The 22,037-nt window shown below is 35.6% G+C and overlaps 2 protein-coding genes across 11 annotated transcripts in view; both read left to right on the forward strand.

The window, feature by feature from the left end:
- The first annotated feature begins 841 nt into the window (after window positions 1-841).
- LOC109071031 (ubiquitin carboxyl-terminal hydrolase 38-like) lies at window positions 842-14,751 on the forward strand. The gene is made up of 11 exons (XM_019087502.2): window positions 842-1,061; window positions 3,271-4,005; window positions 5,706-5,841; window positions 6,202-6,331; window positions 6,590-6,691; window positions 7,002-7,160; window positions 7,735-7,928; window positions 8,164-8,257; window positions 8,393-8,499; window positions 10,318-11,605; window positions 12,696-14,751. Exons 2-11 carry the CDS (start codon window positions 3,324-3,326, stop codon window positions 12,855-12,857), a joined length of 3,054 nt encoding a protein of 1,017 aa, XP_018943047.1. The 5' UTR covers window positions 842-1,061; window positions 3,271-3,323; the 3' UTR covers window positions 12,858-14,751.
- Window positions 14,752-16,417: 1,666 nt separating this feature from the next.
- LOC109095528 (GRB2-associated-binding protein 1) overlaps window positions 16,418-22,037 on the forward strand; it is a 64,280-nt gene continuing 58,660 nt past the window's right edge. For 2 of the 10 annotated variants that reach the window (XM_042757927.1, XM_042757946.1), the window contains exons 1-2: window positions 16,418-17,052; window positions 17,142-17,263. In XM_042757927.1, the coding sequence (XP_042613861.1) occupies window positions 17,192-17,263 (72 nt within the window). In that variant the 5' untranslated portion in view covers window positions 16,418-17,052; window positions 17,142-17,191. The remainder of the gene's footprint in view (window positions 17,053-17,141; window positions 17,264-22,037) is intronic. The other 8 variants (XM_042757933.1, XM_042757959.1, XM_042757969.1 and 5 more) reach the window with 6 other exon arrangements.

The following is a 22,037-nucleotide window of genomic DNA, read 5'->3' on the forward strand; positions in this document are numbered from 1 at the left end:
AATCTTGCAGACACGGCGAGCTTGAGCGGGGAGTTCTTTGGCGTGAGTGAGCAGGAGTAAGTATTCTGATTAATTATTTTCTATAGTATTTTAAAATGTAACGCCAGTACGCCATATCTCTTGACGTCTCCCCGATTGCCTGCGAGCTTCTCCTCCTGTCTGTACGGTAATTTCTCTACTGTGCGACAGAGAGTCGAGTGGTTATGACGCAATCGTTAGCCTATTTTTACAAAAACTGTTTTCTACGGGGCCATAATGTAACATAGAAGGTAATGGAGCCCTTTATACATTGTCGTGTATCTTTAGAAATAAATAATGGACAAATGGAGTCTTTAAACGCCTCAGATGTAAAGTTATTCGCTGTCAAAGTGACGCAAAAATGAATGGGAGTCAATGGGATGCTAACGCAAGTGAAGTTCTGCTACAAGATGGCGGCACGCGGCCGACTTCAACTTCCGGTCGACTTCCTTGCCCCCTGGTTGATTCTCCAGCATGGTCACATGCATGTCCTAAAACATTTCCAGCAAATACGCCATTAGATAAAACATAGGCAATAGTTATATTATGGCTTGAGAACGCTTCATCAGTGGTTGAGAATTTATGTATTTATTTATTTATTTGTAGGCTATACATTCTTCAAAGGTATGAATTCAAACACTGTAAAACTTTTTAACTCCTGGGCATTTATAACAATGAGAGTGCCAAATTAGAGCAAAACTGTATAATGTAGGCTACTGTATGGTGATTAATAAACAAGAAATGTAAGATACAGCCTATAAGACATCTGTGACTTGAAGTCAGCAGGATAAGGTGAAGGGTTTATTCTGTAAGAAAGAAATAACGATTTATGTGTCAGTGTGGCAACGTGAACGCAAGTGTGGGGTCCTGACATCATTTGCGCGCATTCAGATGACGTACATGTGTTTTCACAGCTGATTGAAAGAGGTCGCAGTTCACCAAACAGCTCTCAACGTTAATCTTCTAAAAATATATATATTTCGGCTTTTGATGTGATTTATATCCAGTTCTGTACCGAGACATTTTCGGAATGACGTAATTCGGTGAGTGTCGATGTTATTGTCTTCTTTTACTAAGGACTGGAGAGAAAATCTTGTTTTTGCTAAGTCAGTGCTGTGGCATTTGTGTGTATCTGCTTTGTTTCGGTTCCTGAGTCAGCCTGCTTAGCTGCTGATGTTGCCGATAACGATAGAAACAAACCGGATATGTAACGTATAAACAGTTTGTGCGGGTATTTGTGTTTCGTTTTTATTTTGTCGTGCTACTAAATGCTTTGTTTAATCCTTTGCTGCTCTTTGTATCAGTCAGGCTAGCTAGCAGAGTAGTTAGCAGGTAGCGTTATCTCAATGACAGCTTTAGAGAAAACACTTCTGTTCTCACATTTAACAAACAACAACACAAGTTATTGATTCTTTCTAGAATGTTCTGTCTAGGGGAGTAACACAATAAATACACATTTGTCAGGGTTGATTTTTTTTGTAGAAAGACATTGTTTACATTATTATCAGTTGGAATTTTCTCTCATACTAGCAGCTTTTTAATTTTTTTTCCCGGAGTGTTTAAGACATACTACTTTATCTTTAACTACTTTGAACATCCTTTACATCTTTAGGTCAGTTATCTTAATGCCAAGAATTAGCAGCATTAAAAGCATTAAGACATTAAACCAAATATTATGAGAGGGTTGTACATCTATTGGGTCTCCACAGGGCCGTGCACTGTCTTCAGTTCTTTTTACCTTTATACAAATGAGTGTCAAAAGTTATGAGGATAGCTGTTATGTTGTTAAATATGTGGATGATACAGTTTTCCTTTCCTATCAAGCTCAAAGGGTGACGATAGTCATGCACTTATTAAGATTATAACATGCATTATAACTGCAATGAGGCAGGGTAGAGACTAAATATAACAAAAACAAAAGAGATGGTGATTGATTTAAAAAAACAAAGATGCAACCAGCGCTTATTAAGGACAAAGCAGTCGATAGAGTAGAGGAGTATAAATATTTTGGAACCATTTTTGATAAAACCTTAAACTTTCAACAAAATACAGAGGCTATTATCAAGAGGTTTTACCAAATGATGTTTGCCCTGCGGTTTACCTTTGTACCAGAAGCCATTCGCGTTTGTAATTTACATTTTATTAAGGACACTTATAGATTTTGTAAGTGGTTGAATTCACTATGAAGCATGTTGTATTGTTGTAATTTGTTTTTATGTAAAAGTGTCTGTATTAATATTTCTTCTGTGATTCAATTCTTATGTGTTTTTATGTTTATTTGGAAAGAAGTCTATGATGTGCTGCCCATGCCCTACTGTAATTGCCCCCGTTTATATATATATATATATAGATGGTATATAAGATGGTATATTATTCAGAGATTTGCATATGAATGTGCATTTCTACACAGAAAAGTTAATAAATAAAACAATTATAAACTAAGTATGAAAATGGTCTGTTTTCGAAGAGTCACATATTTGTCAGGAAGCCTGTGACTTGAAGAATTATTAAAATGATTCTTCATTTTGTTAAATTTATTTAAATTTTTAAATGTATTATTTAATCAATTTACGGTGTTAATTGATAAATGAATATAATACAGTACTCAATATAAGAATACTTCATTATTTGGAATATTGAAAAACCTTTTGAAAAGGAAAATACAATTTGGTTAATACAGAAGTATGGAGATAAATTACTTTTTACATAATACTTTGCAATAAACAATTCCATAGTTAGTGGGTAATTGTTTCCTTAATGTGATGAAAATAGGAGAAACTGGGTGAAATAGTCACAAAAACTCACATTAACAAAACAAATTACATCATTCAACAAATTACATCATAGAACATAAAAAAAAAAAAATAAAAAAAAAACTTTGAATGGAATAAAGTTTCTGTGTCACTGAATTTATTATTTCTGAAACTTATACAGGCAGCTAAAAGATAAAAGATCTGTTAAATGGATAGTGTAAATGTACACTAAAAAATGATGGCATAGAAACCATTTTCACTTAGAAATTAATATCAAATTTTACAAACATTAGTGAACTGCAGGTAACACTTTGAATTAAACATGAAGATTTTAAGTAGAAAAGGTGAAATTGTATTTCAAATATATATATATATATATATAAACAGTGTATTTTTTATTTTTTTTAGCTACCACACATAAAGTATGGCCAGACATAACTAATACTTTGACACAAACGAGAATTGCACCAGAAATAATATCATTGTCTCTCATCTACAGTTACAGCTCCATTGGCTTAGCTCACCTTTCCTGTGGTGCAATACAGTCCAGCCATGGATAAGATTTTGGAAGCGCTGGTCAGCTCCTCTCATCCTCTGACTGTCAAACGGGCTATTGTGAAAAAGGTCACGGAGGCTGCAGAAAAGGAAGTGACCGAGGAGCAGTGCCAGGCCTTGTACCATCTCACCACCCGCCTTATTCTCCTGGGTGAGGATGCTTTTCAGCGACAGGTCGGCCTCCAAGTGCAAGAAGCGTACGCACGTTACCATCGCGATGAGTTTGCCCGCTTCTTCAGCAAGGAATACGTGCTTGGTCTCCTACAGCAGGGCTATGGCTCTTTGGACCGCAGAGACCCTGCCATCTTGGACTTTCTGCACGGTTCCCTCCGACTGCTCATCAGCTGCCCGGCTGTGTTGGAGATGGCACCACTGCTACAGACGGAGGTCCTACGCATCATCTGTGAACGGCCAGAACCAGCGACTTGTGCCAAGCTGGCCACCATACTGACGGACTTCCCTCAGTGCGTCCCTCGAGAGAAGGCTGGAGTTCTTTTCTGTCAGCAGCTTGTGCGCACCTTTGCGTATTTCCACTGTCCTGCCACTGAAGAGCGGGAGTTGCGGGAGTATGTGACCCAGGTGACCAGGGTGAGCGTGCTGCTGCAGGGCATCTGGAAGGCCGAGCCGGCCACGCTGCTACCGTCACTGCAGGAGGTGTTTGCCATCATCTCATCTACAGGTCAGTAAGCAATGATTCCTCTTGTGATGATATTTCAAAAATTAAAATTCTCTTATTTACTCACCCTCATGTCGTTCCAACCCTGTATGACTTTCTTCAGTGGAAAGTAAAAGGGGAAAAAATGTATTGCTCTTTTACACACAATTAGAATGAATGTGGATAAAGCTTTAAAAAAAAATGCAGAAGCACCACGAAATATCATAAAAAGTGCTCATATTAGACATATGTGACCCTGGACCACAAAACCAGTCTTAAGTCGCTGGGGTAAATTTGTAGCAATAGCCAAAAATACATTTTATGGGTCAGAATTATAGATTTTCCTTTTATGCCAAAAATCATTAGGATATTAAGTAAAGATCATGTTCCATGAAGATATTTTGTAAATTTCATACTTTAAATATATCAAAACTTAATTTTTGATTAGTAATATGCATTGCTAAGAACTTCATTTGGACATCTTTAAAGGTGATTTTCTCAGTATTTAGATTTTTTTTGCACCCCCAGATTCCAGATGTGGTTGTTTTTCGGCCAAATATTGTCCGATCCTAATAAACCATACATCAATGGAAAACTTATTTATTCAGCTTTCAGGTTTTGTGGTCCAGGATCACATATAGACATGAGAATGAGTAAATGATCACCAATTTTTTTTTATCTTTGGATGAACTAATTGGATGAACTTTACGTCTTCTTATTGATTTTTTCTGAACATTTCTGCTATATGCACATGAACTGACAATCACCACTGATAAGCTACTACTAAATATTGTAGAAACTTAATTTTCTGTAAAGTTGCTTTGTAATGATTTGTATCGTAAAAAGCGCTATACAAATAAACTTGAATTGAATTGAATTGAACTAATCCAGAACCGCATTGTTAGAATATAGTCAAGATGTGTCAAGGTAAAGTGTACTTGCTTTTATTTTTTTTTTATTTTTTTTTATCTATATCAGGTTTTTTTTATGATGAAAATATAAAATGAAAATAAATTAGTAATTTGAAAATAAAAACAGAATCAGAATAATTCACATAAATTATGAAAGTCTGATGAAATATTTACCTGCCTGTCATGTGACCTTTAAGCAGCATCAGAGAACCATGAACATGTGAATGTCTTGTTAAATTATTGATTATCTTAAATCTCTGTTGTTACTCTAAGTAAATATTTAGGGTATCCTAAATATTTGAAGGGGTTTGGCTGACAAACAAGTTTGTAAATCACTGATATGATATGATGGGTTGGTATAGACATCAGTCAAACCAATACCTTAATCAAGAAATGTGAGTCTAAATATGATAGGCTTTATGCAGCACATGGAAGCATCTTGCATCTTGCCCTGCAAAACACTACAATTAGCGAAATATATTATTGTTAGACATATATGTGTGTTAATGTTACAATATTATAATAATTATTATAAAATATTACAATTTATGTATATTTTACTTTGTATATTTTACTTATACTTTAATTTTTGTTTTTATATTTAATAGTTTTTTTTATTATTATACAATGCCTCCTAGACATATACTATTTTAATATGCATGTGTTTTGTATTCTGAATGTTCTGAGGGACCTCTAAAAGAATATTATAATAATAATAATTAAAAGTTTTTTACTTTTTAATATTATGCTAATTAGACTACATGTGTAAATGGGAATTGGCAAGTATCCACAATGTGTTTATTTTCATTTCAGACCCTTCATTTGAACCCTCCATTGCTCTAGCAAGCCTGGTCCAGCACATCCCTCTGCAAATGATCACAGTCCTCATCAAAAGCCTCACCACTGACCAGAATGTTAAAGATGCCAGTATGACACAAGCACTCTGCAGGTCAGACTGTGTGTGTGTGTGTGTGTGCACTTTGTAAAGCCTGTGAATAGTGCTTTTGTGTCTGTTTAAAAGACTAAGCCCTTGATCCAACTGCCATCATGTCGTTTTCTCTGCTTCTTGTGCACTTCAATTATGTGGTTATTGCATTTATGCAATTCATTCAGAAAGAGTGTAGTGTTCAACATGGCTTTTAAATTTTAAATGAGTAGTAATTGGTTTGTTGTTGTTTTAATTCTAGGGTTGAATGTTGAGGTCAAAATGTTGGCAGGTTTCTATTTTGTGGCGCTGTTACTGTTACATAAGGCTTTTATTTTATATGTTGCCTGTCCTGACCCTGTTTTCTCTCTCCATCTTTTTCAGGATGATTGACTGGTTGTCCTGGCCTCTAGCCAATCACGTGGACACTTGGGTCATTGCTTTATTAAAGGGACTTGCTGCTGTCCAAAAGTTCACCATCCTCATAGATGTCACACTGCTCAAAATTGAACAGGTTTGTGTGTTTGTGTGTATGTACTCATGAAAGAGCTTTCAAAGTCACATGTTTAGAGAATTACAAGCAACACCAGCATAAGAGTTCTGATTTGTGGAAGGTATTGAGAAGTGGAATGAATCAGGATTTAGTTGGTTATTTGAGTTTATAAACAATATTTTTTCTTTGATACCTAAGAATTGGTTGGTGAGACCTGCCTGGCAGGGGCTTCTCTATGTGTTTATGTGTATGAATGTGGTTTTGTTTGTCTGTTTGCAGGTCTTTAATCGTCTTTGGTATCCTATTGTGAGACAGGGAGCGCTGGTGGTTCTTTCACATATGCTGCTTAGTTTCCAGCACTCTCCTGAAGCCTTCCACTTAGTAAGGCCACTATGGACATTGCTTCTCTTTCTCCTTTTTTTTTTTAAAAAACCCTAGTTTTAAAACCCCTTGTGCCATAAGATTGTCCCATTAATAAGTGCTCAAAGCCTAATTAAGCCTTTATAGATAACTTTCTTTTTTTTATACATTTTTTTTCCTTTTAATATTGAAATGAGTTAGAACTAATCTAAGGGTTTGTAGTGATTTTAAGGGCCTGTTGTTTTTAGTATCTGATTTTAGCATTTTAAAATCTGTTTTGTAATAATTTCAGTGTGATGTGAATTATTTTTACCCCTGTCATTTATACCAGGTGGTTCCTCATATAGTTCCACTTGTAAAGTCTTTGAAGAATGATGGCCTTCCCAACAGCAAAACCTTCCTGCTGCAATTCGCAGAACTTGTCCACTGCATGATGTACCAGTATTCCGGCTTCCCAGACCTTTATGACAGCATTCTTGAGTCCATTAAAGTAAGATATAGACAGGAAATCTCTGGTTTCATCTCTTATGAACTCACTTAAATCACTGCTGAATTTATTTAGCATTTTGTCCTTGTATTTATAATAACTAATTTTATACGGTCAGTAAGGTTAATGTTTTTGAAAGAAGTCTCATGATCCTCAAGACTGCAATTGTTTGATGAAAAATACAGTTTAAAACAATTTAAAATAACTGTTTTCTATTTTAACATGTTTTCAAATGTAATTTTATTCCTATGATGGCAAAGTTGAATTTTTAGCAGCCGTTACTCCAGTCTTCAGTCTCCCGTGATCCTTCAGAAATCATTTTAATTATTCTGCTCTGATGCTTAAGTAACATTCATGTTGTGTTTGGAGTTTTTAAAAGTTTACGGCACTTATTTAAAATAGAAATCTTGTTTGCAACAGTATAAATGTGTTTACTGTCGCTGTTCAATTGAATGCATCCTTGCTGAACAAAAGTATTAATTTCTAAAAAAAAAAAAACTTACTGAACACAAACTTCAGAACAGTCGTGTATTTCAATGCTTCATTTGTTTTATACCCACCTCTGTTTCTGTTGTAGGAACTACCTAAACCTAATGAGGAAAAGATTAAATTTGTTCTGAACCAAAGTGCCTGGACCTCTCAGTCAAATTCATTTGCCTCAGGCCTGCTTAAGATCACTGGAAAATCAGAAACGGGGAAGACGGGACTTGTGAATCTGGGCAACACATGCTACATGAACAGCATCATCCAAATTTTATTTATGGCTACAGAGTAAGGTTTAAATCTACTGCATATTATCTGTTATCTGCATATGAACTGTTAAACTGTCTAACATTCTCCATGTGCAAATACCATTACGTTTTTATACCATTTTAATGATCGCATTTAAACACAATGTTGATAATACATGATAGAAATTATCCTCAGGCATTTAAATGTTTACAATTTTTATAATACTTTTTCAACTGCAAGATATTTCTCAGCTCTAACAGTCTCTTTTTAAAAGTTTCAGACGGCATGTTATGTCTCTTCATTTGAATGGCAGCAACACCCTCATGAAGAAGCTCCAGCTTCTATTTGCCTTCTTGGCCCACACACAGGTATGTCTGTCTACTGCGCAGTATTCTGTCTGTCCTCTGAAACGTTGCAGCACTTGGCTTTACTGGGTAGGGCTGTTAAATGAGACTGTTAAGCATACCTGCTGGTGATAATTCATCATGTTATATGCCCACCAGAGAGCAGCATATTCTCCAAGGAGTTTTTTGGAGGTTTCTCGGCCACCATGGTTTACAGCTGGATCCCAGCAAGACTGCTCAGAGTATTTGCGCTTTCTGCTGGACAGGTAAACTCAGGCTGTGGCATCCTTTCCTATAACTATAAGAAAGATGATTTATGATTAAAGCCTTCTACACACTGCACAATTTTCAGCTGTCCCAGACGAAAGATTGGCATTGTGAAACAATCGTGGCGATTTCTGTAATCGTGGCTCATAAATGGAGATGCTATGACGTACAGTGAGAGAGGTTCAAAGATGGCTGTCATGGTCTTTCGACCAAAGAGAGCCTACGATCCTTTTCTGACAGTGTCAGAAATTCAGCATGATCATTGTATGGTGTGTTTGCTGCTACAACCCATGTTTACTGACCAGCCAATAAAAATGTGACATGAAATCAATGTGACATGGCGCTAAAACATAAAACTGCTTACCTCAAAATCTTATCCCCTCCTCTTTCGCCGCTTCCACTTTTTTTCAGCAAACATAAAAACTAGTGCATGCTGCTGATGTTTTATTTTTCTATAGTAACGTTCATCGTAGCCTACGAGTCAATAGGTGCCATCATAGTACAGTCTGCATACGTGCCATACCCAAGTTTATCAGATCCATGTTGCACCGTGCGATTTACAATGATCTTATACGATTGCTAAAATTGTGCATTGTGTAGATGGCTTAAGAGTTGCTCTAGGCATACCGTTTTGCTGTGAATACTCAGTGCCAGACTAAGCTGAATTTGAAACTTTACTAGGGCAGTTTATGGTAACTCATTCATATAACTTGACATTATAACTGCTTTATTCTGTTTTACATGACTTCTGAGGACTGATCAGAACAAGCTAAACTCTTACAAGAGCACCAGCAGACATCAGTCTTCAATATGTCTTCACATACACTTGATAGACACAAACACACAATAGTATTCTGGTTCCTGTTTGTCAGGGAAACAGAAAAATTAAATTAATCTCTCTTTTTTTGTATAGTGTAATTTAATTATCATTGAAGCAGAAGAAGTATAACTGAACAAGTAAACTACAAGTGAAACGCACATCCATTTGTACATTTGGAGATTAAAAAGAAGACAGAGGAGAGCTGCTCAGCCTTAATATCAGCTGTACAAATAAGTGCATAAAGTGTGGGGAAAGTTTTCATTAGTCTCATGTAAATAAGAGGCTGTGTGTACTTTCCACATTTTTAAAATGACATCCATCATTTTGAGAGATAACATGCAAGACAGAAAACCATTCAGTTTTTCCTATTAGATGGGATATTTAAATACATAAAAAGGATATTGTATACCTATTAAATTAATATTTAAACATATTTAAAAAGGTAAAACATTTTGTTTACATGTGACTGACCACGTGACAAATGCATTTCTGGGTTCATAGGGTAAAATTGTCACTTGAAAGGACAAGTTTTATCAGAGGATTAATTTTGGATTTATTTTTACAGACGTCCACATGAGAAACACCACTTTCCAAATAAGGCTATACATTCCTTTTCCCATTAATTGTAATAATCCAGTGAGATTTTTGTATGCACAAGGAGTCTGACAACAGTCAGTGCTCCACACAGAGATCTGATCTCACCATCATCCAGTCTGTCTGGGGTTACAGGAAAAAACTGAGATGGACTAAATGCAGAAAAACTGTGAATGCAAAAACATTTTTTTATAGGTGAAAATACTAGTGGCCTAAGATTTTTTGCACAGCAGTGTGTATCATTTTGTTGTAATTTATTATCTGCAAATAAATATGAGATTTATCTGATTGAGTATTTTAATTGATTATAATCCTAAAAACAACTAAATAATGTGTTTTCTTATTTACAACAGCAGGGGGAGTTCATGTATTTCATGTGTTTGTTATGCTCTGTCTTCCTTAGGTTGCATGAAGAAGAGAAGACTCTTTCAGCCCTTCAGGTGACCAGCTCCAAACCTGAACCTGCAACCACTTCTGCTGAAACTCTTCAAGCTGCTACAAGTCAGCCAGTTGCTGATATGCCATCACATCCAGCTCCTGTGGCAGTCAAGGGAGATGGTCGCACTCTAGTGGAGCGTATGTTTGGTGGTAGACTCTCTACAACCATCCGCTGCCTGCAGTGCCACAGCCTGTCAGAAAAAGAGGAGCCATTTACAGACCTCTCTCTTGCCTTCTGCCCCTCGATGTCCAAGTGCCACGGTCCCACTGATGAGCACAAAAGCTCCTCCTCAGTGGGACCCTGCCAAGGGGCGGTGAATGGAGGCAGTGAATCCTCAGAGGGCTCAGTAAAAGAAGGTGCAGGAACCGGGATGGAGAGGCCGGTGGTGGAGCCCACTCTGTCTGTACCAGATTTAGTTGACTATTTCCTGGCTCCAGAAATCCTAGAGAATGAGAACTGCTACTTTTGTGAACGCTGCGCCTCACTGCAGAGGGCCAAGAAGGTCATGCAAGTGGTGATGGCACCTGAGTACCTCATTCTGACTCTGCTGCGCTTCTCGTACGATGCCACCTGCCACGTCCGTCGCAAGATCCTGGACAATGTAGGCATTCCGCTGCATATGAGCCTACCTTTACGCCAACACGGTATCTCCGCTTCATCATCTTTCTCAACTGCAGCTACATCTTCCTCATCTGACTCCCCCGACAGCGGTGAGAATCTAGCTAAGAAGCTCAAGCCTTCTCAAAAGGAGGATGGGATGACGGAAAACAGAAGAAATAGCGAGACAAATGACAGCGATTCGGAGATGCTGTCAGTGCCGTATGTTTTGAGTTCTGTTGTAGTGCATTCTGGGATGTCTTCCGAGAGCGGTCACTACTACTCGTATGGAAGGAATGCGAGTAGCACTGATGGTTATGTAGCTCACCCATGTCCTAAGGACCTGGAAAGCTCCAGCCTATCAGAGACCTCGACAGCCACACAGGAGGAAATGGGATCCGCTGGCAACAAATCCATGGACTGGTTCTTGTTTAATGACAGCCGAGTGTCTTTTACAAACTTTGAATCATTGCAGAATGTCACCAGTCGCTTCCCTAAGGACACAGCCTATGTCCTGATCTATAGGAAACAAGAGGTCAGTGGACAACCAGGTAATTCAGGGCCAGTTGTAAATGGCTCAAGACTGAGTGGAGAGCCGCCCCTGCAGAAAGAGCTGATGGATGCCATTACCAAAGACAACAAACTCTTCCTACAGGTGAGAATGTTGTACTTTATGATGCTCTTATTCTCACCAAGACTGCATTTATTTGATCAAAATACAATTAATAAAGGTAATGTTGTGAAATACTATTACAATAAAAAAAACAGTTTTGTATTTTAATATGTTCAAAAGTATAATTTATTCCTGTGATGGCAAACCTGAATTTTAGCAGCCATTACTGCAGTCTTCAGTGTCACATGATCCTTTAGAAATCATTCTAATATGCTGAATTGCATCTCATGAAACATGACTTATTATTATCAGTGTTGAAAACACTTGTGTCACTTCATATTTTTGTGGAAACAATTAAACATTTTTTCAGGATTCTTCTATTTAAAATAGATTTATTTTTTGTTTGTAACTGTGTAAAAGTTTTTACTGTAAATTTAATGCATTTTTAATCATAAAAGTGTTAATTTCTTTCTTTCAAAAAAAGAAAAAGCTTTTGAACTGTAATATATAACTGTAATCTTGTCAGTGGCATAACACTCATTTGTTTTGTCTGGATCTGGGGTCTATTTCTCATACAAGTCTTGCATGCACATTTTCTATCAACATTTATGAATTAAAATTCATTTTATGGTTGTACAACTTTTCTGATATCACAGTGAAGGAAACCTTATTAAGTAGTAATATTTTCACAAATAAAATTCATTTGAACAAATGCTAATAAAAATGTAAAAAGTCATGTGGTGCAAATACATGAAGGGGAAAAAACATAGGACAGGAAAAAACCCTGCTGAAAACTCCCATGACATATATCTTTTAAAACATCCGCTAATTTGAATTATATCATTTTTAATTATGAATCCACAAATGCCATTTAATACTTTTTACCTTAAAGGATATTAAAGTATTTTTAAGCTTTGTTGAACATAATAATAATTCAGATACTCTTATTTTTCTATGGTGTAATGTATTGTTATTTATTGTTATTCCACGTTACATTTTTTTAAAGTTTTGTTAAAAATGTTTTTTCAAAATCATATGAAACCTTTCCCTTTATCTTGGAAACTCTTATAAGTCAGTTGATTAGAGTTGAACCTGAAGCATAGATTTAACCCTTCGTTTTTTTTCCTTCCAGGAGCAGGAGCTGAATGCCAGAGCTCGGGCTCTTCAAGCAACCTCTGCTTCTTGCTCATTCCGACCCAATGGTTCTGATGACAACGAGCCCCCTGGCAGCTGTGGACCCTCAGGTGGGGGTGGAGGAGGGGGCTTCAATACCATCAGTAGACTCGTCTTCTAAGGAAGAGTCACAGACATACCCTCAGAGCACTGGACAAGTCCCACTGACAACACCAGACTCCATTTGTTATGCCCCCTCATTGCCCACAATGTGGATAAGTGTGTCACCTCAGAACAGATGGATTAATTTTTCTGGTTTGTGTGCTTTTTCCCATTTACACTGACATTCATTTGAAATTAACTGAAGCACTTAAGTACTATAGGTCAGAAATGGGCATGCAATAAATTTGTACAGAATACAGTAATAATTGCGTTCTCATCCTGGAATCTTAATCGTTTCATTTTCTAAACAGAAATCATTAGACAGAGAATGGTTTTAAAAATTAAAGCAAATATTTTTGGACCATACTACTTGCATGAATATTTTAATTGAATGTTTTTCAACTTCTAGTTTGAGGATTACAGTTATATGTTATATGTTTTGTCAATTATTTAATTACAATTAAGTTATTTTATTCATTCAGGGAATACTTTTTTTTTGACTTAACATAAATTTTTTTTTTTTTTTTTTGGATTTTATGTGCCTTTAAAATACTTCAGATTTTACACAATTATTGGACTAGCTACACAATAAACACCGTGCTCTTGCTGTACAGTGTTAATATGTAATGATTATGTTTTTGCTCTATAGCAAAGACTCTTCATCACTTAACATGGTCTAATTTTATTATTTAAAATGCATGTTAAGATTCTGTGTCATTTACTGGTTAAAAGATTTGAGAAGACTGTGCATATTTTATTTCAAGGTTAGAGATGTAATTTCAGTATGAAAGCTCAGTGTTATATAAAAAAGTGTTCAGTTACAAGAAGACACACAACATTTGATTTTATTAATATTAAAAAACATTTTGTTTCAGCTTTCAGCACATTTTATTTCTATTTCTCACTTTAGTTTAAGTAAAACTTAAAAACTATATAGACATTTGAATAATGACAAAAACATCAAAAACTACTACAGCTTTAAAATTAAAATATAAACAAATTATATTAATATATTGAACTTATACTGAACTTCAAAGCAACAATTATAACAAGTGTTATTCCTGTGAATATTCTGCTCATGACATGCTCTAAGACAATAATCAAGCTGAGGTCTGTTTTGACTGTCAGAGCATGAGACCTTTGTTAGTCACCTTGTGGTTATCAATCCATAAGTCCACCCCCAACATCCCAGTGTCCTCACTTTGAACCACTGCACTCCTGTCCTTCGGTGAACCCTGACTCAATGCTCTGCTTTTCAGCACGAAGTCCTGATAAAATCAGTACGGCATCATTGTTGTGGTGCATTAGCTGAGAATAGACACTTAAGGCTGTGGTGAAGCACTCCTTAGATGCACATTTCTTAATTGAAGAACTAATACATGTGGCAAAGTCGGCTTTGTGGTTTTTAAATGTGGGCACCTTTAGTTCTTCATTCCCTCCAGAGCATTAGCTTTATATCATGTTGGGCGCTGCAGCGTTGCAATCACTCACACAGTCTCTAAAACCATTTGGTAAAATCAATGACTCTCAATTATTCAACAACTGAGATCTACACATGTCTTTGCTACAGTTTAGGCCACTCCCACTGACAATTTATTCTGTGACATAGAAATTGTTATAATATTGTTGTAGTACTGTAATAATGATTTAAATAGCCACTTATATCATCTTCAGGTTTTTAGATCAATAATCAAAGAAAACAACCAAGGTGTTGGTTGTGAATTATATCATAGACAAAAGTACTTAATATAAATTATAGGCTACATCAAATATCACTCTGAGTTGCATGCTGTCATTATAAAGTCTCATAAAGTCTTCATTTTGTGTTTGATTTATAAAATTTTACCATTTGATGAATACGTTTAGCAACAGACTTTTGTAATTGAATCTGATAAGACCATTTCTCTGAAAAAGCCCTGCAGGCTTTTTTCTGCACTGTAGCTTGACAATAGCACTTGTCTACTAATTTTTTCATTTATTTTAGGACCTCAAACATTTAAAAAAAAATGAATAAATCAAATGCTTTCTGACTAAGTACACTCCACCATCTTTCTGTATCCTTTCTATTTCTTTCTGATTTAAGTTTTAACATCTTTAGAGTTGTAATTAATGAGAAATAATTAGTAATACTAGCCTACTGAATTTTCCATACTCTACTCGAAATTATAATAATTAACTATCATTAAAAAAGATACATTAAAATTAGTAGTTTCAAGAATAAACAAAATCCTTCCTTAAATTGGATAAGTGGTACCTAATTTAATGATTGTATACCCTACTACCTAGGGTGTACTATTTCAAAAAGTTATTTTAAATCCACAACCTGAAATCAAATGATGAAAGATTACAGTATAATAAACTGACTAAATCAATCATTTGCGCTGAGCTGCAAATTACAGCAATGAGTTGGCACAAAGCTTCAGAGATAACTGAGTAAGGCGTTTAGCATTCCAAAGATACCAAACCCACAAACATGAAAGTTCTGCACTGAAACGGTTCACTTTTCATCATTATATTGCTAATGATCAGTGATAGAAACTTTGGTACCTTGAACTACTACATCTTAAACACTGCATTTCTACCATTTTTGTCATTATTTATTAACGTAATTGAAGAGTTCAGATGCAAAACCCTCTAAAAGCCATCTGAAATTTTCTTCTGAAATCAGCATTTTTATCAAGCTCCTGTGTTTATGTTAAGTTATTTCACTTTAATGGCAATGAGAATAAACTATTCAATGACATTAAAGTGAATTTACTGAACATAAACACAGCAGCCGAATAAAAATGCTCATTTTAAAGAAAATTTTCAAATGGCTTTTAGATGGTTTTGCATCTGAACTCTTCGTATAGCCTATGTGTATAAACTCCTGTATTTAATAAAATAATAATAATAATAATAATAATAATAAATTCAACTGTCAATAAAAATAAGCGTCATAACCGCAGGCTAAACTTTGACAATTCCGGTAAGTGCAGTCTTTATCAAGACCAAGACGTTCGCTTGTATACTTCTATTGGAAGTCTCTCTATGACTCTTCTCTGCGATTCGGTTCTTTCGAACAGCCCATTTGTAGAGTCGGTTCAAAAACAAATTCAGTGAATCTTTTACGTGCTGACGTAATTACGTCATCGTGTGTTGAATATTACATGCCCTAGATGTTTAATAAAGCCAAATGTAGACACACCTTGCTGTTTATTAATTTTTCGAATGGGCTTATTAATGGCAGTGTTCATCGGAATGTTCAGTTCATGTTTATTGCAGCACGATTCAGCTCATACAAATATAAACAAAAAATGACTAAAAAAATCGATTAGTGCCTAAACATAATTTGCAATCACATTAAACAATACAAACGTAAAAAAGGGCAAATAATAGAGAAAAAAAAATCTAAAATATTTATAATAATCATATACACATAGACCGACTATGATTTAATATATGTGTGTGTGTGTGTATATATATATATAATTACAAATCCTTCAAAGCTGGTTCAGTCGAATCATTAAAAAGATCAGACTTTAAAAAAACAAACAAACAACAAAAAAAATATACTACTTTATTATAGCAGTCTTAATCCGAACTCAAGCAATTTTATTTGGGATTTAAGAGATTTGTTTAACACCGATTCCCCTGACGGAGCAACACTCCAAGACTACATTTCCCATGATGTAATGTTCTTTATTCTCCGTCTTGACCGACTTCTCCCTGCCTTCGTAGGCCAGAGGAGGCTGAGTTTAGGGAAAGTATCGACGTCTATGCTTGTCAATCAGCAAGGAGCCGTGGGGAGTGAAACTGGAGGGAAGGTCGACGATCGGGACGGATTTCTAATTCAAAAAGCACTTCAGTGCCAATGCGACCACAATGTTTTGGAAAAATTGTATATATTTTCAAGGAAACTGTTTTGGTTTACTTTGAAATAAGGCAATCAAGCAAAGCTTTCACTACGCCGAACTTGGCGAGTATTACTCGCTGCCTCGTTGCATTTCAGCTTGGAGAAAAAAAACAAAACAAAAAAACGAAATCAGCGGATGATTTACGCTGACAAAGTATGTAAACTAAAAGGGGGCTCAACTACAGACGGATATCGCTGTGTTTAGACATATTGTGTTTGATATATCAGAGGAGAGGACTTCATCCAGAAGAGTTTCTCAGAGCCGTGTCGCTGTCGGGAAGCTCTTCCCGTGTGGACGTGCTGGAAACCAGGAGTGACGGTATTTGTGTTTGTTTTAACACACGCACTGAAAACACTTAGGCGCAACTTCCACCTCATGTTTTGGGACTTTGGTTTCATATGTTGCAGGTTGAAACACGAAACCTAAAGCGCGTATTTTCCTGGAAGGTTAGGAGAAAATGAGCGGAGGAGAAGTGGTGTGTACGGGGTGGCTCAGAAAGTCTCCACCTGAAAAAAAGTTACGGCGTTATGTAAGTAACGTTTTAATCTCATTCAAATACACTGACAGTTTTGTAACCGCAGGACTGTTAGAGCAAGATTCATGCAAATTTATAGTGCGCTTTCCAAAAACCGCAGGTCAATCACTGCTCGCGATCTTCCTGTCAAGGCTTTTTCGTTCTGAAACGCTGACGATTCAAGAATAGTTTGAAATCGGAATTAGTTCCTCAAAAATATGCGAGAGAATGTGTTGGGACGCTGTCTGTCTGTTCAAAGCAGTGAAATTGTTGTGAATTCGCATGTGCAAAATCCTTATCTGTGGCGTCTTGATCGGTTCTTTAGGACACACCTACCGGTGTTAGGAGATAACTTTTTTTGTTTGTTTATTAAAGGTACATTGAGTATTTTTTTTAAACATTTACACGCAAACTAACAGTGTTTTTGTTGTTGTTGAGAAATAACACTGAGTAACGTACACAATGAGACTCTCACATGCCGGTTTTCTTGAAAAGGCTGTGTTTTCTTCTACATGGAGCGGGTCGCTCCCTCATGGGCGGCGCCATGTTTGTGTGTATATTTAGCATGTTGTTAGGGTGTAAACATAAAAGTATGCCTACATATAATATATATTATATATATATATATATATAATATATATATATATATATATATATATATATATATATATATATATACAAGTGCAAACAGAACACACGGCTGCATTAGCATGTTGTTAGGGTGTAAACATAAAAGTATGCCTACATATAAATAGTTACAAGTGCAAACAGAACACACGGCTGCAGGTTGCAGACAGATAACTTGTGGTAGTCTGGTCAGGGAGGTGCAGGAGCTAGCCACCAATAACATGCAAAAAATCTTTGGAATTGAATCCAAGAATGTCAATAAGTGGATGTAGTATGAGATGGGGAAACAGACAAAAAGGAACAAAACACAGTGTAAAAAAACAGAACAAACTTCATGCATCTGTGACTATGTATCTGTGTAAGTCCAAAGTGTCTGGTACAGTTGGGAACGATAAGAGCCAGTTATGCATAAACCTTAGTGATGCTTATTGTTTTAATGGAATGTGGCTTGACCTGCAGACACCACGATCATACATCTAAATCTAAACATGTTTATGTTCTGTTTATTCATGCAGAAGTTGTTAGCAACATTCTTTTATGCAAGAGACTGTTACAATAATGTGTGCACACATTATTTGAAATCTAATGGCAACTTTAAGTGTGTTTCAAGCCAAAAGCTATTGTTTATATGCATCAAGATTGCAGAAAACAGTGCTGGTACGGGTAGATGACACTAATGTTCATACAGTAGATTCAATTTAGATTTAATTTAATCGTATCAATTGCACTGCTTGCACCAATGATCATTGACAGCTGGCTCCTTGATCTGTGCATTTAAAAAAAAAAAAAAAAAAAAAAAAAAAAGAGAAGTTTTGTATTAAATATATTGTCACTTTACATTTTCAAGGATTTCAAGGTTTTTAGAATATTTCACCAAATCATATGAAACGCCTTTGTTTGCTGCTACTTTAGTTGCCAAGACAACTGAACACTTAACTCTCCATTCTGTCTGCACTGGATGACTCAATGCATTTAGTCATTCACACATTGTATGTGTACCGTGGGGTCTTCCCTTCCTCTTAGTGGTAATATACACCAATAATCTGTAATGAAATCACTCACTTATAGCTCTGCCTGCTATCGAGCCCCAACCAAACTTGTTAGAAATCTCCTTCAGGCTCATGTGTGATGCTTTTTTATTGGATTCCTTTAATCTGGTGGGCTCTGCTAGGAACATTGCTATTGAATTCATGTTTTATCTCATTGTACAATCAGCATCATGGTTTAGACTCAAACAGCCAAATCCTATTTCACCCTGTTTGATATTCCTCCTTTCTTGTTGCAGTATGTTTATATTCTAGGTTTACTATAGTCTTAAAGTGCCGTCCTCAACATCGGTCTTCATTCTCAGCCTGTTTTCTGGTGCATGAAGATGGACTGGTCTCAATGTATCACATGTGGCTGATTAGGACCAGACTGTTTTTATTGGAGCCAAGTGGCTGCTATACTCCACAGAAGGAGCCCCATGCCAGGTGTACAGGCCTATTAGGGATTCTATATCTGTTTCTGACCAGTTAGACATTAATCAACGTGATCTCTAAATTTAGATACTGTACATTTTGCTATTTCTATGCTGTGACTGCACTGAGAAACTTCAGATAACTCTGATAGATAACTATCTGCTTCAGACGTCCAGTGATGACTTTTTCATGTTATTCGTAGACATCCTCCAAAAATGTACTGTAATGTCAAAAATGCTGAGAAAGAAATGTTTCTTGAGCACCAAATCAGCATATTAGAATGATCATGTGACACTGAGAATTCAGCTTTGCATCACAGAAATAAATTACAGTTTAAAATATATCACAATAGAAAACTTTTTTTAAAATTGTAATATTATTTCACAGTATTAATCTGATAACTTTATTTTATCAAATAAATTCAGCAAATTGGCAAGCATAAAATACTTTTTTAAAAACATTAAAAAGATCTTGCTGACCCCAAACTTTTGAAAAGTAGTGTTTGTCATTCAAAATCCATTGTTTATTAACCCTCATTCTGTCCCCTTTTGTGTCTATATTAAATTGATCTCTTCTTGAGTCTTTGAAAATACTGTTTATGTCCTACTCATAATTGGAACACTTCTGAAACAAAATCTGAAAAGACCTGCAGCCTCCAAACAGGATAAACTCTGTTATTTTATAATTAAAAAAATACTATCATTTGCATGTGAACCATCTGAAAATTTGAATGCTTTGAACATGTTGTGAAATCATAACAGTGGAAATGAGACAATAGCACTTTGTTTCATTATATGAAAGATCTGAGGTAGTGTCTAGCTTCTCACGATACGGTTTTATATTGTAAATTATACCACTGTAAAGACCAAAAGAAAACTGTTTTTTTATTTTTTTTTTTACATTGCATGTTCTCTGAATCCTCTAGCGCTGCAAAGCTTTAAAGCAGCATAGGGTCAAAAGTCTGATGTTTTTTTGACGGTTTGGCAGCAGTTCCAAGAGCAGAGCAGATCATTTGACTTAACTGTTTGCAGGGAATATTCTTGATGGCTCAAAGAGCACAGTGCTTTGCTAATGGTCTTCTCAGAAAGGTAACTAACTAGTATGGCAGTAGTATAATAAAAGGGGCTAACTGAGTATAAAAAGTTTTTTTTTTTTTTTTTAGGCATGTCCGTTGGAGACATGTGACTGGTGGCATCAGAAGATCATGAGTTATTACTCCCCACAGTAGCCATGCCATATTCCTCAAACTGGACTATTACGTCAGTTAGAAATGTCCCTGTCGGCTCTTTTTTTAGTGTCTTAGCATTTTCCATTTGGCCTCATCCTCTCTTCTTTGTAAACTTCTTCTTTTCACACCCTTCACATAATGCTTGGAGTGACTAATCGTGAAAGAGCCAAATGAAGTTGGGAACACATGTACGGTTCGGCAAATCACATTGAAGCCTGGAGTGTTAATGCTCACTTCTGCTATTGAGATCATTTTCATCTCATGTGATTTCATGTGATTTCTTACACGGAGCTCATTTGGATTGTATTTGCTTAAGTATATTTGTATTTTTTTTATGGTTCATTCCTGTGTAAACTTATATTGAGTGTATCCCTATATATATATATATATATATATATATATATATATATATATATATATATATATATATATATATATATATATATATATATATATATATATATATATATATATAAAAATCACTTTTAACGGCTATGCATATTTAATATAATAGGTAAAAATTGATAGCCTGAATGCACTGTAAGTCGCTTTGGATAAAAGCGTCTGCTAAATGCATATATTTTTTTTTTTTTTAATTGAATTAAAACCAATCAAATGTTCTTCAGAATCAGAATGTCACTCCCCCTTCATCTAGTAGCCATTCATTGTTCATGTAACTTAAACCTATTGGCTAAATAAAAATGTAGAGATGCAATAATGATAAAATTCTGGCCAATACCAATTAGCCAGTTAATTTTTTATGTTATGACTGATAAGCAATATAATGTTAAAATTAGATACAATTTTGCATAAATAAATTAAAAATAAAATGTTGAAAACTAAAATAATTCATTTAAATGCTACAGGTAAAAAGGCATCAGAACATTATAATATACAGTCTGAAAAATGGATTTGCTAAAGTTTTCATCAAACATATCTTATTAAAATGATTTTAAGGGTTAACTTTAAGTTAGTAATTAGTCTATGTTCTGTCCAAACTTCCTGTTTCAATAGGAAATGCCCACACATGACCGAAAACTGCTTATCGACCTCTTTCAAGAAGCGTTCAAGTATGACAGAGGTATCGACTAAAATATGTCCCATTGACAATAATGTGCACCTCTGTGATTAGTGTTGCTTTTTTCATTTCTGCTTTGCAGTAGCCTTTTTCTGAGATTCTGAAATTATTGTTTATGGTTGGTATTATATAGCGGTTTTACACAGTGCAATAAGCGTCAAGGAAGATTGAGAGGTTGGCGCAAAACAGGGAAAGAGAGCCAGAGGGGAAAATGCAGGAATCTAGAGACTTGTGCAGCTCAACCTATCTAATCAAGAACACTCTCCACCCTTCTGTTTTAATGCAACTCAGCAAGCTCTAAGCATTTACAAAGCACAGATAGCTAGCAAGCCATTAGCCATGATATGCATTGGTGCCCTTGCTCACTGCCTACAAGCGTGCAGTTGCATTTAAAAA

Source organism: Cyprinus carpio, chromosome A1 (genome assembly GCF_018340385.1).
Source record: "Cyprinus carpio isolate SPL01 chromosome A1, ASM1834038v1, whole genome shotgun sequence".
In the NCBI taxonomy this organism is placed as follows: domain Eukaryota; kingdom Metazoa; phylum Chordata; class Actinopteri; order Cypriniformes; family Cyprinidae; genus Cyprinus; species Cyprinus carpio.

What these genes read in the sequence shown, in the direction of transcription:
- LOC109071031 (XM_019087502.2), top strand. Translation starts at nt 3,324, where the DNA reads ATGGATAAGATTTTGGAAGCGCTGGTCAGCTCCTCTCATCCTCTGACT. An exon ending in CTCCTGAAGCCTTCCACTTA is followed by an intron (nt 6,692 to 7,001) that starts GTAAGGCCACTA and finishes CATTTATACCAG; the next exon opens with GTGGTTCCTCATATAGTTCC. An exon ending in CCTTCTTGGCCCACACACAG is followed by an intron (nt 8,258 to 8,392) that starts GTATGTCTGTCT and finishes TATGCCCACCAG; the next exon opens with AGAGCAGCATATTCTCCAAG.